General features: G+C 46.4%; 1 protein-coding gene across 1 annotated transcript in view; it reads right to left on the bottom strand.

Moving 5' to 3' along the window:
* Positions 1 to 17121, bottom strand: part of NCAPG (non-SMC condensin I complex subunit G) — an 86277-nt gene extending 69156 nt beyond the window's left edge. Inside the window, exon 1 of the mRNA XM_068277881.1 lies at positions 16888 to 17121. Within this exon, the coding sequence (XP_068133982.1) occupies positions 16888 to 16998 (111 nt within the window). The 5' untranslated portion in view covers positions 16999 to 17121. The remainder of the gene's footprint in view (positions 1 to 16887) is intronic.
* Between the last annotated feature and the right edge of the window lie 124 nt (positions 17122 to 17245).

Here is a 17245-nt window from a genome sequence, read left to right as displayed (position 1 = left end):
CTGTGCGAATGAACGCAAGGCTAACAAGCCTGTGCGAATGAACGCAAGGCTAACAAGCCTGTGCGAATGAACGCAAGGCTAACAAGCCTGTGCGAATGAACGCAAGGCTAACAAGCCTGTGCGAATGAACGCAAGGCTAACAAGCCTGTGCGAATGAACGCAAGGCTAACAAGCCTGTGCGAATGAACGCAAGGCTAACAAGCCTGTGCGAATGAACGCAAGGCTAACAAGCCTGTGCGAATGAACGCAAGGCTAACAAGCCTGTGCGAATGAACGCAAGGCTAACAAGCCTGTGCGAATGAACGCAAGGCTAACAAGCCTGTGCGAATGAACGCAAGGCTAACAAGCCTGTGCGAATGAACGCAAGGCTAACAAGCCTGTGCGAATGAACGCAAGGCTAACAAGCCTGTGCGAATGAACGCAAGGCTAACAAGCCTGTGCGAATGAACGCAAGGCTAACAAGCCTGTGCGAATGAACGCAAGGCTAACAAGCCTGTGCGAATGAACGCAAGGCTAACAAGCCTGTGCGAATGAACGCAAGGCTAACAAGCCTGTGCGAATGAACGCAAGGCTAACAAGCCTGTGCGAATGAACGCAAGGCTAACAAGCCTGTGCGAATGAACGCAAGGCTAACAAGCCTGTGCGAATGAACGCAAGGCTAACAAGCCTGTGCGAATGAACGCAAGGCTAACAAGCCTGTGCGAATGAACGCAAGGCTAACAAGCCTGTGCGAATGAACGCAAGGCTAACAAGCCTGTGCGAATGAACGCAAGGCTAACAAGCCTGTGCGAATGAACGCAAGGCTAACAAGCCTGTGCGAATGAACGCAAGGCTAACAAGCCTGTGCGAATGAACGCAAGGCTAACAAGCCTGTGCGAATGAACGCAAGGCTAACAAGCCTGTGCGAATGAACGCAAGGCTAACAAGCCTGTGCGAATGAACGCAAGGCTAACAAGCCTGTGCGAATGAACGCAAGGCTAACAAGCCTGTGCGAATGAACGCAAGGCTAACAAGCCTGTGCGAATGAACGCAAGGCTAACAAGCCTGTGCGAATGAACGCAAGGCTAACAAGCCTGTGCGAATGAACGCAAGGCTAACAAGCCTATGCGAATGAACGCAAGGCTAACAAGCCTATGCGAATGAACGCAAGGCTAACAAGCCTATGCGAATGAACGCAAGGCTAACAAGCCTATGCGAATGAACGCAAGGCTAACAAGCCTATGCGAATGAACGCAAGGCTAACAAGCCTATGCGAATGAACGCAAGGCTAACAAGCCTATGCGAATGAACGCAAAGCTAACAAGCCTATGCGAATGAACGCAAGGCTAACAAACCTATGCGAATGAACGCAAGGCTAACAAACCTATGCGAATGAACGCAAGGCTAACAAGCCTATGCGGATTGAACGCTAGGCTAACAAGCCTATGCGGATTGAACGCTAGGCCAACAAGCCTATGCGGATTGAACGCTAGGCCAACAAGCCTATGCGAATGAACGCTAGGCCAACAAGCCTATGCGAATGAACGCTAGGCCAACAAGCCTATGCGAATGAACGCTAGGCCAACAAGCCTATGCGAATGAACGCTAGGCCAACAAGCCTATGCGAATGAACGCTAGGCCAACAAGCCTATGCGAATGAACGCAAGGCTAACAAGCCTATGCGAATGAACGCAAGGCCAACAAGCCTATGCGAAGGAACGCAAGGCCAACAAGCCTATGCGAAGGAACGCAAGGCCAACAAGCCTATGCGAAGGAACGCAAGGCTAACAAGCCTATGCGAAGGAACGCAAGGCTAACAAGCCTATGCGAAGGAACGCAAGGCTACCAGGCCTATGCGAATGAAAGCAAAGCTATCAAGCGTCTGCAAAATGAAAGCAAAGCTATCAAGCGTCTGCAAAATGAAAGCAAAGCTATCAAGCGTCTGCAAAATGAAAGCAAAGCTATCAAGCGTCTGCAAAATGAAAGCAAAGCTATCAAGCGTCTGCAAAATGAAAGCAAAGCTATCAAGCGTCTGCAAAATGAAAGCAAAGCTATCAAGCGTCTGCAAAATGAAAGCAAAGCTATCAAGCGTCTGCAAAATGAAAGCAAAGCTATCAAGCGTCTGCAAAATGAAAGCAAAGCTATCAAGCGTCTGCAAAATGAAAGCAAAGCTATCAAGCGTCTGCAAAATGAAAGCAAAGCTATCAAGCGTCTGCAAAATGAAAGCAAAGCTATCAAGCGTCTGCAAAATAATAGCAAAGCTATCAAGCGTCTGCAAAATGAAAGCAAAGCTATCAAGCGTCTGCAAAATGAAAGCAAAGCTATCAAGCGTCTGCAAAATGAAAGCAAAGCTATCAAGCGTCTGCAAAATAAAAGCAAAGCTATCAAGCGTCTGCAAAATGAAAGCAAAGCTATCAAGCGTCTGCAAAATGAAAGCAAAGCTATCAAGCGTCTGCAAAATGAAAGCAAAGCTAACAAGCGTCTGCAAAATGAAAGCAAAGCTATCAAGCGTCTGCAAAATGAAAGCAAAGCTATCAAGCGTCTGCAAAATGAAAGCAAAGCTATCAAGCGTCTGCAAAATGAAAGCAAAGCTATCAAGCGTCTGCAAAATGAAAGCAAAGCTATCAAGCCTATGCATATAAATGCTAATGAATGCAAATGAATGCACGGCTGACAATCTTCTGTAAATTGAAGCAAAGCTATCATGCATATGTAAATAAAAGCAAAGCTGACAAGTATATGCAAATAAATGTAAGGCTTAACAAGCCTCTGCAAAAGAAATAAAGTCTTGCAAGCCTATGCAAAATGAAAACAAGGCTAACAAGCATATGCAAATAAAATCAAGGTTAATAAGTCTCAGCAAATAAATGCAGGGCTAAGCAGCCTAAGCAAATTATAATCTGCACACAAATGCAAATCAGGGGACCACCTGAAATTATTCAGAGATTTGTTGGGTGAAAGTTTCTATACCCCCAATTCTGCCAATCAACTTTATTCCTGTGCAGGCTTGACCAGCTAATTTGTTATAATCCCGGGGAAACCTATTGTTGCAAATGGCAACATTCCACCTTCATCCAGTCCTGCATCTATTGCTTGTTTGGACACAGGAGAAGAAATAGCACAAAACATACAAGGGAAACCACTCTAATCTCAGCCATGTGAATGCATTTCCCCAGCAAATAATTATCAGTCCCCACAGCTAGCATGCAACAATCCTATGCAAATGCTAGACCTGAAAATTACTTCTGTAAACTCAAAGGAATAGGATCAGGGGTAAGGGCTTTTAGCAATCGCTGAGCCCCATCTGGAGAAAAGAGACACTTGGGGATTCTAATCTTTGTACTGTCCCCTCAGATTCTCCCCCCAAGCAAATACATGGTAAACGCTACATCACCGTGTTGTCTGCCGACAGAGGATCCGCCATGACTTGCAACAGCAACCGCTCAGCCGGCGTCTCTGTCTCCTCCATTATACTGGAGTGATCCGGAAGTACCACATCCTTAAGCTTCTGCTGTGATCACTTCCTACGGCTGCTGGAGGACGGCGTTGTCCATATACAAAAATCTTGGCGCCGTCTCATCCTAGCCATCTCCCCCTTGTCAGATGCCACTGTGCACCCGCGTGCACTCACCGCTCAAACTGCCCACCTGGCCGAGCTAAGTGAGATCATCTGCGACCCTTCAGGCTACCGAAGGGGGGAGATTCCCAGTGTCATAACACACACAGACATGATGACCACCTGGGAACAGAAGCACTATGTCTAACTATTGCAGGCAGGATAAACTTCCCAACGCCTGATCACAGGCCAGGATGGGATCTTATCCCAAACAAACTGCTCTGCATAGCTACACAAAGTCGCCAAATAGATAAATAAACTACAGCTGTCAACTGTGTCCTCGGCAGGCCGGAAACACAAGATACTGAGGGTAGCAGGGGGTGGGGGCCTTTTAAACTTCTTGTCAATTGTGTTTCCCTTGGAGGAGGAGCCTGGAGTCTCTCCTTTTCCTGCCGTACACTGAGATGGTTAGAGAAAGTTTCATTTTGGTCTCATCTGACCTTCTTCTACATGTTTGCTGTGTCCCCCACATGGCTTGTGGCAAACTGCAAACGGGACTTCTTATGCTTTTCTGTTAACAATGGATTTCTTCTTGCCACTCTTCCATAAAGGCCAACGTTGTACAGTGCATGACTAATAGTTGTCCTATGCATAGAGTCTCCCACCTGAGCTGTAGATCTCTGCAGCTCATCCAGTCACCATGGGCCTCTTGACTGCATTTCTGATCAGCGCTCTCCTTGTTCGGCCTGTGAGTTTAGGTGGATGGCCTTGTCTTGGTAGGTGTACAGTTGTGCCATACTCCTTCCATTTATGAATGATCGCTTGAACAGTGCTCCGTGGGATGTTCAAAGCTTTGGAAATCTTTTTGTAGCCTGAGTCTGCTTTAAATTTCTCAATAACTTGATCCCTGATCTGTCTGGTGTGTTCTTTGGACTTCATGGTGTTGTTGCTCCCAATATTCTCTTAGACAACCTCTGAGGCCGTCACAGTGCAGTTGTATTTGTACTGACATTAGATTACACACAGGTGCACTCTATTTAGTCATTAGCACTCATCAGGCAATGTCTATGGGAAACTGCATTCAGACCAAAGGGAGCTGAATAATTACGCACACCCCACTTTGCAGTTATTGATTTGTAAAAAAATGTTTGGAATCATGTACGATTTTCGTTCCACTTCTCACGTGTACACCACTTTGTATTTGTCTTTCACATGGAATTCCAATAAAATTGATTCATGTTTGTGGCAGTAATGTGACAAAATGTGGAAAACTTCAAGGGGGCCGAATACTTTTGCAAACCAGTGTGAGTGAGTGAATGAGTAAGTGTGTGGGTGCCCCACTTTCTTGTACTGTTTTGAATTATTATTTAAGCGACATTACAATTGTATGTTTTAGCTAAACAGAAGGCAAATAAGTGCAGCTCAAAACATGTTCTTATAGCCATATGTTCCATTAGATGTTCATGTTTGCACTTCAAAGGGGTTTCTCATTCTGTGTGTTCTGGATGGGCTCATTTCCTTTTATGCATTATACAGTGGCTTGCAAAAGTATTCGGCCCCCTTAAAGTTTTCCACATTTTGTCACATTACTGCCACAAACATGAATCAATTTTATTGGAATTTAACGTAAAAGACCAATACAAAGTGGTGTACATGTGAGAAGTGGAACAAAAATCGTACATGATTCCAAACATTTTTTACAAATCAATAACTGCAAAGTGGGGTGTGCGTAATTATTCAGCCCCCTTTGGTCTGAGTGCAGTCAGTTTCCCATAGACATTGCCTGATGAGTGCTAATGACTAAATAGAGTGCACCTGTGTGTAATCTAATGTCAGTACAAATACAGCTGCTCTGTGACGGCCTCAGAGGTTGTCTAAGAGAATCTTGGGAGCAACAACACCATGAAGTCCAAAGAACACACCAGAAAGGTCAGTGATAAAGTTATTGAGAAATTTAAAGCAGGCTTAGGCTACAAAAAGATGTCCAAAGCCTGGAACATCCCACGGAGCACTGTTCAATCGATCATTCAGAAATGGAAGGAGTATGGCACAACTGTAAACCTACCAAGACAAGGCCGTCCACCTAAACTCACAGGCCGAACAAGGAAAGCGCTAATCAGAAATTCAGTCAAGAGGCCCATGTTGACTCTGGACGAGCAGCAGAGATCTACAGCTCAAGTGGGGTTGGAGCCAAATACAGGGCAATCTTGGAAGAAAACCTCTTGGAGTCTGCAAAAGACTTGAGACTGGGGCGGAGGTTCACCTTCCAGCAGGACAATGACCCTAAACATAAAGCCAGGGCAACAATGGAATGGTTTAAAGCAAAGCATATCCATGTGTTAGAATGGCCCAGTCAAAGTCCAGATCTAAATCCAAACGAGAATCTGTGGCAAGATCTGAAAACTGCTGTTCACAAACGCTGTCCATCTAATCTGACTGAGCTGGAGCTGTTTTACAAAGCAAAATGGGCAAGGATTTCAGTCTCTAGATGTGCAAAGCTGGTAGAGACATACCCTAAAAGACTGGCAGCTGTAATTGCAGCAAAAGGTGGTTCTACAAAGTATTGACTCAGGGGGCTGAATAATTACGCACACCCCACTTTGCAGCTATTGATTTGTAAAAAAAATGTTTGGAATCATGTATGATTTTCGTTCCACTTCTCACATGTACACCACTTTGTATTGGTCTTTCATGTGGAATTCCAATAAAATTGATTCATGTTTGTGGCAGTAATGTGACAAAATGTGGAAAACTTTAAGGGGGCCGAATACTTTTGCAAGCCACTGTATTTTGAGGAGTTTGTGCATAATGAATATTTGCCATGCCTTGCTTTCAATAAATATGATAATTTTATTTTAAAAAATGGATTACTAATTACCTGAATTTTATTTTTTGTTTGGTTCCTGTGTTAAATGCGGGTTTTACAGCTGAATTCAAATAATGAAACAAACAACTGAAGGTACAAATTTTCTCTGCAAGGTAAAAGAATTACATAGCTTTCCATAATAAGCCGTTCTGTTGGCAAACAGTAATTCTAAATGTGCTGCAGTTGATGGTCATTCAGGACAACAGACATGGGTGAATGGCTGTAACCAGTCTACAACACATACAGGAGCAGACGTTTCCACACCACCTCACACCATCCAACAGGTAACCTACCTCAGAGCTGCTACGAGCATCCTCAAGGCACTTAGGGAACCTGAGGTGAGAGGGATATGGAGGCTGCCATTTTTATTTCCTTTTAAACAATACCAGTTGCCTGGAAGTCCTCCTGATCCAGTGTCTCTGAAACTTTTAGCCATAGACCCTGCAAGCATCTGCATGCAGATCAGGTACTCTGACTCAGGGTTTTGACTCAAACACTACTTATGCCTGAAGATCAACAGGGCTGCCATTTCCCTCTCCCCTCAGGTTCCCTTTAAATTGAACCAGAGGTGAAAATAAACTGATGCAAAACAATTGCATTTATCCTCCTATCCCTCAAAAAAAAAAAAAAAAAGTTGTAATTTTTTTTTTAAAGATATCCCATGGTTTTACATTGTTTTTAACTACTTCCTGTTCTTGGGCGTGACTCATGTCCAAATTTGTCAGCATCAAGACCATTTAAAATGTTTTACCCAAAACAATCATTAAAGCGGATCCGAGATGAAAACCTAACTATAACAAGTAACTTGTCTATATACCTTAACTAAAGTTTAGATAGTTTACACAGCAAATCTAACTGCAAACAGCTTTAAAGAGACACTGAAGCGAAAAAAAAATATGATATAGTGAATTGGTTGTGTACTATGAATAATTACTAGAAGATTAGCAGCAAAGAAAATATTCTCATACTTTTATTTTCAGGTACAGGTATATAGTGTTTTTTCTAACATTGCATCATTCTATAATATGTGCACATTACACAACACTCAGCATTCAAAATGAGTCTTTCAGAGCAGTCTGTGAAGTAATGACCTCTCCTCTAGCAGAGGAAAAGTAAATAGTCCAGGAACAGTTGAGATAATAAAAGTCAGATAACAGCCCTCTCCATGACTAACTTGGTCGGAGAGCTTAATGGCTTGTTTGCATAGAGATAACAACTGGAGTTTCTCAACTCTTCCTGTACTGGAAACAATTAAGGTGGCCATACACTGGTCGATGTGCCATTAGATCGACCAGTTGACAGATCCCTATCTGATCGAATCTGATCAGAGAGGGATCGTATGGCTGCCTTTACTGCAAACAGATTGTGAATCGATTTCAGCCTGAAACCGATTCACCATCTGCTGAGCTGCTCCTGCCGCCTGTCTCCCCCCCCCCCCCCCCCCCCCACCGTATACATTACCTGAGGCTGGCTCCCGGGCATCTTCTCCGCAATGCACGGCTCTGTTCCGGCTCCGTCCCGGCGCTTCCTGTGTTACTCCGTGACCAGGAAGTTCAAATAGAGCGCCCTCTATTTGAACTTCCTGGTCACTGCAGTGACACAGGAAGTGCCGGGATGGATGGAGCTGGAACAGAGCCGTGCAGTGCGGAGAAGACGCCCGGGAGCCAGCCTCAGGTAATGTATACTTGATCGGATCGGCCGCCGCTAGCGACGCGCACTTTACCCGCGGGCGATCGAGGGTAATTTCCCGCACGGCGCGATCGACGGACCGATCCGATTTCGGGAGGAAATCGAATCGGCGGCTGCGTTTACCGCGAACGATTGGCAGCAGATTCGATCCCAGGATCGAATCTGCTGTCGAAACGGCCGCGAATCGAGCCAGTGTATGGCCTGCTTTACACTGATGTATCTGATCTTAATGTTTTATTTCTTAGCTGTGCTACACATACAAATCATAATATCATCATTTTTTTTTCGCTTCAGTGTCTCTTTAATAGAACATGATTATTTCTTCCTGTGACACAATGACAGCAGCCATGTTGTTTGTAAGCATTACACAGAGGCAGGCTTATCTGCATCTTGAGCAAAAAAAAGCTAATCCCCCCTCCTCCTCCTCTCTGCCTCTGAAATCTCTGGCTAGTAATACCTCCCCCTTCTCCTGCCCAGACTGAGTTCACATGAGCCCTTGCTACTGTGTGAAAGTGCCTTGGCTCTCTGAAAACCTGTGGGCGTGGCTTGTTTAGTTTATAGGGAATTAGAGTATTAAAACTAAAACAAAAAAGTATTTGGCTTGAGGAATGCCCTATAAACAATAGGAAAGGAACACAATTATGCAATGAGTAAAACTTAATCTCATATCCAATCCACTCGGATTTCAAGTGGCAATACTGTAACATTCCCACTTATCTTAAAGTGTACCTGTTGGCTAAAGAAAATGGCTCTACAGGATACCCACCTCAGCAGGAAGAAGCCTCTGGATCCTGCAGAGCCTTCCCCCGCCCTCCTACACCACCGTTCCAGCGCTGAATCCCCTGAAAATCACTTGTTTGTTGACAGCTCATGCATGAGCAGTAGCACGTACCAGCTCGGGCTCCAGTGAACCATGCTCCTGCGGATATGTGAGCCCTCTGTGCAGTAGCACGGCCCTGATCGGGTTTGGCTTTTTCTGCTGGAGCCCGAGTGGGTCCGTGCAACCGCGCTGGCACAGTGTGGCCACATTTCGGGGGTCTCATCAGCATGGTTGAAAAAAAAAAAAAAAAAAAAAAAACCTTACAGGACTGCTTTAAAGCTGGAATCTTTTGTCCATTTCAATTTATTGACGTACAAGAGAGCTGATTTCAATGCATCCAGGGTACAGTGATTATCAAAACAAATCCAAAGCATATTGTACGCAGCTAAAGAAAAAGTTTAATCAAGCAGTAAGTGGCAAGTCTTATGAAAATTTCCATGAAGGGCAAAAGAGTGACAATGCTTTTCTCCCTGGAATGCCTCACTAGCAGTAAGGGATGCAAATACAGGGACTCATGGCAGCCCCCCTGTGGCTCTGCGACCTAGGGACATTAAAAGAATGGAGGCCTCCATACAGACAGGGGCCTATTGAGCACCTCAAAAAGCCCACACAATGCAACCTCCCTTAAGTGGGAGGTTTGTTTGTGATGTTTTCAAAATGCTGTGAAAAGTTCCCTTTAACCGATTTGGGACCACGTGTAGTTAAAGGACAACTGTAAAGAGAGGGATATGGAGGTTGCAATATTTATTTCCTTTTAAGCAATACCAGTTGCCTGGCTATTCTGCTGATCCCCTGCCTCTAATACGTTTTGCCATAGACCCTGAACAAGCATGCAGCAGATCAGGCGTTTCTGACATTATTGTCAGATTTGGCAAGATTAGCTGAATGCTTGTTTCTGGTGGCATTCAGACACTACAAATAGACCAGCAGGGCTGCCGGGGCAACTGGTATTGTTTAAAAAGAAATCAATCTGGCAGCCTCCATATACTTCTCATTACAGTTGTCCTTTAAAACTATGCGTGGCTACCTAAAGTGTACCTGAAATGAGGTATTAAAAAAAAAAATCTAATGTGTGTGTGCGCGTGTGTACACCTGGGGCTTCTTTCAGCTCCCTCACCGTCCTCCTCCGCAACTGGCCCGATAATTAATCCAATCAGGGCCAGTCACGCAGGTGCAGACCAGCCGCGCGCACTCCCATCGCCGGGACCGGAGGACTTTCCTGGGCCAATTGCATTAGAACAAGGAGGCGGAGGAGGATGGGTGAGGAAGCAATAAGTCTGGAGGGGGCTGGAGGAAGCCCCAGGTATGTATATATTTTGTTTTAAATTCCCCATTTCAGGTTCTACTTAAAGAGAACCAGAGATGAAGCACCCTCTTATATTTTACCTTATAAATCAGTGGGAACATGACAGTAAACACCTAATCTGCTCTTTGTTTCATTGTTCTCTGTTTAATCTGACTGTTATCACCTCTGATAAGAATCCCCGACTGAGCACTCAGGCTGCTCAGTCTAGCTTTGCTAAGGAAAGATTATAGCTGAGTCTGTCTTCTGTGGTGTCTTTTCAAGCCCAAGCCTGCCCCCTTGTGGCTCTGCTATAATGACTCAGCAATAATCATTCCCAGCAAAGCCAGATTGAATGCTCAGTCTGGGATTCTTATGAATGCTGTAACAGACACTTTTAGCAGTGAGGATGAAACAGAGAGCAGGGTAAGTGTTTTCTATAATGTTCTTACTGATATACATGGTAAAATACACAAGGGTGCTTCGTCTCTGGTTCCCTTTAAGCCTGGTGCAGCGTAGTTTTAACACCACCAGCTCCATGCATTTGAGGAGCTTCTCCAACAGCACAAAACTCAGCTGTATGCATGTTGACATTTTTTTCCAGGCGCAAAGACACAGCACATCTCCAGGTACTAATGTAGTGTAGGTGACACAGCAGAAAACTTTATAGGGAACAGTTCTCTAATCACAGCACCCTCTATAGCACGAAGCATTGAGATTGGCTGAATAGTGTGGGCCCAGTTTACTACAACCTATCTGAAACCAAGCAGTTCGGGAGGGGGCCACCCACCCAATCACATTAGTGGAATTTTCCTATGAGGTTTCCTGCTGGGTCCCATAAACTAGTCTAGCAGATGAAAACAAAAAGGTTAGAACCATTAGATACTTACCTAGGTGGCTGGATGGTGTAATGGTTAAAGCGGACCCAAACCAAACATGTTTTTAATTAAAAATATTACATAAACACTCCTTCAAACCTATGAGCATTTCAGTGCATGCTTTTCACCCTTCTCTTTTCATAGCTAGGGTTTTACTGGGGGCAGCCATTAGCAATTCCTCCATTGCCGGACACCATCTACTCCACCAGTTTGCTGGGAAAATCCCGGCAATTTGAAAGGAAGGGAGGGGTTCCTCCAATAAATGTAAAATATTTTATATTTGTCATCATGCAGCTGAAAAAAGGATGCTATTTATTATTATAATTTAGAAAATAGATTTCATTTCTGAAATCTTGTATTTTTAATTTGGGTCCACTTTAAAGGGACACTTAAGCCAGAAATAAAAAAATCAGTTTTACTTTCCTGGGGCTTCTACCAGCCCCCTCCAGCCACCCTGTGCCCTCACAGTCACTCACGGAGCCTTCAGCCCCCCGCCACAAGCTAGTTTCGTTTCTGCTGTCAGGGGCAACAGGCCTGGCCATGCGTATTTTTCTTTGTGTTCCCATCCACAATAGAGACCAATTGAGGATGGGAACATGAAAAAGGACACGCGTGGCCAGGCCTGCGCAGGCGCAGAAAGCCCACCGACTCCCTGTCAGGGCCTATCAGCGAAAACGAAACGAAGCTCCAGGAAAGTAAAACTGATTTTTTATTTCAGGCTTAAGTGTCCCTTTAAGGGCTTTGCCTCTGACACAGGAGACCAGGATTCGAATCTTGGCTCTGGCTGTTCAGTAAGCCTGCACCTATTCAGTAGGAGACCTTGGGCAAGTCTCCCTAACACTGCTACTGCCTATAGAGCACGTCCTAGTGGCTGCAGCTCTGGCTTTGAGTCCGCCAGGAGAAAAGCGCAATATAAATGTTCTGTGTTTGTTTGTAGGTAGAGGGAAGCCTCTGGATGGTCCAGAAGCTTCCCATGTGCTCTTTTGGCATGCACGGACCCTTTGAACACATTCCACAAGAGCTTATTAAATATGTTCTCAGGGCCACACTCTCCATTGTATACAAGCATGGCCACGTCTGTGCCAGAGCTGTGGAGTGGGTACAAAAATCATCTGACTACTCCGTTTATGAAACCACCGACTCCAGGTTGCTAAAATAACTCAGACTCCTCAGTCTAGATTTGGTACAAAGATCATCCGACTCCTCAGTTTATAAAACCATTAACTCCAACTACACAAAATTGCTTTGACTCCTCCACTCCACAGCCCTGGTGTAGTTGGTACAAAAATCATCTAGCTCCAATTCAGACTCCTCAGTTTATGAAACCACAGACTCCAGGTAACCAAAATAGCTCTGACTCCACAGTCCTTACAAGGCTATGGAGTGGGTACAAAAATCATCCGTCTCCAACTCCTCAGCAGTTTATGTAACCACCGACTCATGGCACCCAAAAACTGTTTCTACTGCTCGACTCCGACTCCACAGCCCTGGCCTGTGCAGTAAGCCGAAGTTGCTCATCCACAAGTGACTCTGTGCTAGCATAGAAGCGTGGGCTTACCTCCATCCTCCCCTATCCTTCCCTTGTCCTCCGGTGGCCCAGCAATCCAGCGCTGTCCCCCCCCCGAAGCCCCGAAGTGCGGCCAGGTAAATATTTACCTACCGTAGCCGCTCTACTGCGCAGGCAAGAGTTATTTGTGCCTGCGCAGTACAGCGGGTGCGATCAAGCTCGGATATTTCCGCCTAGCCCGAACGGAGAGCCGCTGCTGTGCCTGCACTGGATCCCAGAGAGATAAATAAATCCTTGCTTGTCAAGTTTGTTGTGGGAGGATTCGGAGGAGTCAGCGCTGGGATTCCTGCCATCTTCAGAGGTCGGGGAAGCCTCATTGGGACCCTGAGGCTTCCCCCTCCTTCGGTAAGGTATGCCCCAGAGGGAGTTTTTTCTTTACAGAGTCTCTTTAACCCCTTGCCGACTGCCCACTACCTACGGGCGTTGGCAAAGTGGCACCCCCCAGGAGCGTGTAAGGCCAATCGGTGGCGGTACCTGGGAGACTGAATAGCCGGGGATCACGCGCATCCGCCGGCATAAGGCTCCGCCCACCCGCGATGTCAACCCGCTGGCCAATTAGCAGCACCGGCGGGTTGTTAACCCCCGATCTGCCGCATAGAAACTGTATAATACGCTTTGTAATGTATACAAAGCGTATTATACAGGCTGCCTCCTGCCCTAGTGGTCCCAGTGATCGAGGGACCACCAGAGCAGGAGGCAGCCCCCCTAGTAAGCACCCAAGCACACTGATCCTGCCCCCCCTGCCCCCTGATCGCCCACAGCACCCCTCAGGCGCCCCCCCCCCCACCCCCCGATCACCCCCTCAGACCACTCTTTGCACCCAATCACCCATCAATCACCCCTCTGTCACTATCTGTCAACGCTAAATTTAAACCTCAATCTACTTGATACGATTCGATTACGATTCTATTTACGATCCGATTAAATCCAACATGTCCGATCAGGATTCAGTTCAATTCAATGTGATTTGCCATTGCAAAAAAATGGCAAATCGAATTGAATCGAATCCCAATCGGACATGTCGGATTTAATTGGATCGTAAATAGAATCGTAATCAATCGTACAAAGAATTCTATCGTGTAAATTAGGCTTTAGATTAGGTTCTGAACTGCCCCCTGGGGGCTCTTGATCACCCCCCCCCCCACACACACACACTGAGATCCTCCCCAGACCCCCCCCCTCTAATCACCCACTGATCACCCATCAATCACCCTGTCACCACCTGTCACTGCTACCCACTTTGTGAAAAAAAAAAAAAAAAAACCAATAAAAATCAATTTCCGCTAACTTGTGACAAAAAATAAAATCTTCTATGAACTCACCATACTACTAACAGAATACCTTGGGGGTGTCTTCTTTCTAAAATGGGGTCACTTGTGGGGTTCCTAAACTGCCCTGGCATTTTAGGGGCCCAAAATCGTGAGTAGTCTGGAAACCAAATGCCTCAAAATTACCTGTGAAATCCTAAAGGTACTCATAGGACGTTGGGCCCCTTAGCGCACCTAGGCTGCAAAAAAGTGTCACACGTGGTATCGCCGTACTCAGGAGAAGTAGTATAATGTGTTTTGGGGTGTATTTTTACACATACCCATGCTGGGTGGGCGAAATATCTCTGTAAATGGACAATTGTGCGTAAAAAAAAAAAACCCAAAAAACTCATTTAGAGATATTTCTCCCACCTAGCATGGGTATGTGTAAAAATACACCCCAAAACACATTATACAATTTCTCTTGAGTACGGCGATACCACGTGTGACACTTTTTTGCAGCCTAGGTGCGCTAAGGGGCCCAAAGTCCTATGAGCACCTTTAGGCTTTACAGGGGTGCTTACAATTTAGCACCAACCAAAATGCAAGGACAGTAAACACCCCACAAATGACCCCATTTTGGAAAGTAGACACCCCAAAGTATTCAGAGAGAGGCATGGTGAGTCCGTGGCAGATTTCATTTTTTTTTGTCACAAGTTAGCAGAAATGGAAACTTTTTAAAAATCTTTTTTTTTTGTCACAAAGTGTCATTTTCAGCTAACGTGTGACAAAAAATAAAATCTTCGGTACTTATCCGTTAGACGGGCGCATCCGGCAGGTGGCGACAAAACTCCACCAGAGTTACATCTTTCCCTACTATCCATGGCGGCCTGGAGGGGGAATAGTAATTAGCGCCACCTGCCGGATGTGCCCGGCTAACGGATAAGTACCAAATCTTCTATGAACTCACTATGCCTTAGTGAATACTTTGGGATGTCTTCTTTCCAAAATGGGGTCATTTGGGGGGTATTTATACTATCCTGGAATTCTAGCACCTCATGAAACCTGACAGGTGCTCAGTAAAGTCAGAGATGCTTCAAAATGGGAAAATTAAAAAAATCCAATAAGTGTATATGTATCAAAGACATGTAGCACAATAAATTTGGACAAAATGTATATAGAAATGTTACTTTATTTGAAAAATGTCAGCACAGAAAGTTTTTTTTACAAAATTCATGTCTTTTTTGAGGAATATAATAAAAACTAAAAATCACAGCAGCAATCAAATAGCACCAAAAGAAAGCTGTATTAGTGACAAGAGAAGGAGTTAAATTCATTTAGGTGGTAGGTCTGAATGGAAAAAAAGTGTCTGGTCCTTAAAGGACTTACGAGGCCAATATAGTGGAAAAAAAAGTGAATTACCTCCTTAACCTTGTACGGCACGGAGGACGCCGTCCGCGCCCTCTGTGCCGATCCGCCGGGTCCCCCCGTTCGTCAGCCCCCCGGGGATGGCTCCCGACCCCACGGCCGGGTCGGGCTCCCCTGCCTCTCCTAAAATGGCCGCTCGCTTTGGCCGCAGCTGCGCAGCTCTAGGGCCAACCTCCCCGATCCAAGCTACGTAGCGTGGATCGGGGAGGTTGGCCCTAGAGCTGCGCAGCCGCACTCGCGGCTGTGCGGACTGCGCAGCCGCGGCCAAAGCGAGCGGCCATTTTAGGAGAGGCAGGGGAGCCCGACCCGGCCGTGGGGTCGGGAGCCATCCCCGGGGGGCTGACGAGCGGGGGGACCCGGCGGATCGGCACGGAGGGCGCGGACGGCGTCCTCCGTGCCGTACAAGGTTAAGGAGGTAATTCACTTTTTTTCACTATATTGGCCTCATAAGTCCTTTAAAGCTAATGGGAACCGGGTTTAAAAAAAAAAAAATCAGATACTCACCCAAGTAGTGGGAGGCTCTGGGTCCCATAGAGCACTCCCTCTCCTCTCCCGATGCCCGCTGCTGTCCTTGCTCCCCCGTAGCGGTATTTGACCGTTTCGGTCAAATACCGCTGTCTCCCAGCCGAAGACGGGCTGCTCTACACTGCGCACGCGCGTACGCCGCCTGTCTTTGGGAGGACTCGGCTCCGGAAGACTTCCGAAGTCCCCTCGGCGTGGGATGAGAACGGCGGAGCCAGCGCAGCACCGGGAGAGGGATGGCTCATTAGGACCGAGTATCTGCTTTTTTTAATTTTTTTTAAACGGTTTACATTAGCTTTAAAGGAATCAGGGAAAATGTAATAAAATAAAATGCTACTTACCGGGGGCTTCCTCCAGCCCCAAGCATGTCCCTCGCCGCAGCCGTTCGCCTCAGCTCGCTCCCCGGCGATGACGTCAGGCCGATCTCCAGGTCGGCCTGTACTGCGCCTGCGCGAGCGTCGCTGTCAATCACCGCCACGTGGGCCGGAGCGGACTGCGCAGTATGTCCAATCCCTGTGTAAACATGCGAGTGATTACCCTGTGTAATCACGCAAGTGATTACACTGCGGCTGTGTGGCCGCACACGTGCTTGCTCCTGTGCGCGTCATTGGGAGCTTACTGTGCAGTACAAGGAAACTTCATACTGCGCAGTAAGCTCCCAGTGATGCAAGTGCGAGCGAGCATTATTCGTCTGTTCAGACGAATATTAAACTGGGACCAGCAGCGGGGAATGGGTGAACGGAGGACGGCGCGGGACCTTACAGCTGCAGGGCTATGATAGAAGCCCCAGGTAAGTGTCAGCTTGTTTGATATTTAGAATACCACAGAACCCCTTTAACGTTCTTGTACTCCTGCTGGACTCTCTGCCAGAGCAGTCACCTTGGCTGAGAAGCTGGCAAATGGAAGATACTAGCTATTCACTTTCAAATATGGGTAGAGGTGTGTTGCCAAGTTTATGACAGTTGTGTTCAGGTCCTCGTCAAGGCCACTCTCCCTTCCCAGTCACCCCTGGGAGATGAGGCAGAAGAACACACTCAGCTGGAGGTCTCTCACCTTATCATAGGTGACCCGGAGGGCGGTGACCAGCTTGGCAAGGTTCTGATGCGGCTTCTGAGAAAGGTCAAAGGCTTCCTTTATTTCCATCCCTTTCTTCTCCACAGTCATAATTGTGTCGGGTTTATCCGCCTATAGCTGAAATACGGTAAGAAAAAGGCCTACGAGACGAGTCCCGCTATACACATACAGCGTAATCTACCAGTTACACACCAACCCGCCTGCTTTCAAATTCCGCGGCTGCGCAGTAAGGACTCGGAGCAGCAGACGCGCGCATCACGTGATCTGAGAAATCTGGAAGCGTTCGAAGAACTCTCGACGTGCGCGTCCATGAAAGAAGATATTGGCGCGCATGCGT

This window comes from Hyperolius riggenbachi, chromosome 1 (genome assembly GCF_040937935.1).
Source record: "Hyperolius riggenbachi isolate aHypRig1 chromosome 1, aHypRig1.pri, whole genome shotgun sequence".
NCBI lineage: Eukaryota > Metazoa > Chordata > Amphibia > Anura > Hyperoliidae > Hyperolius > Hyperolius riggenbachi.
This window is presented reverse-complemented; position numbering and strand designations above follow the sequence as displayed.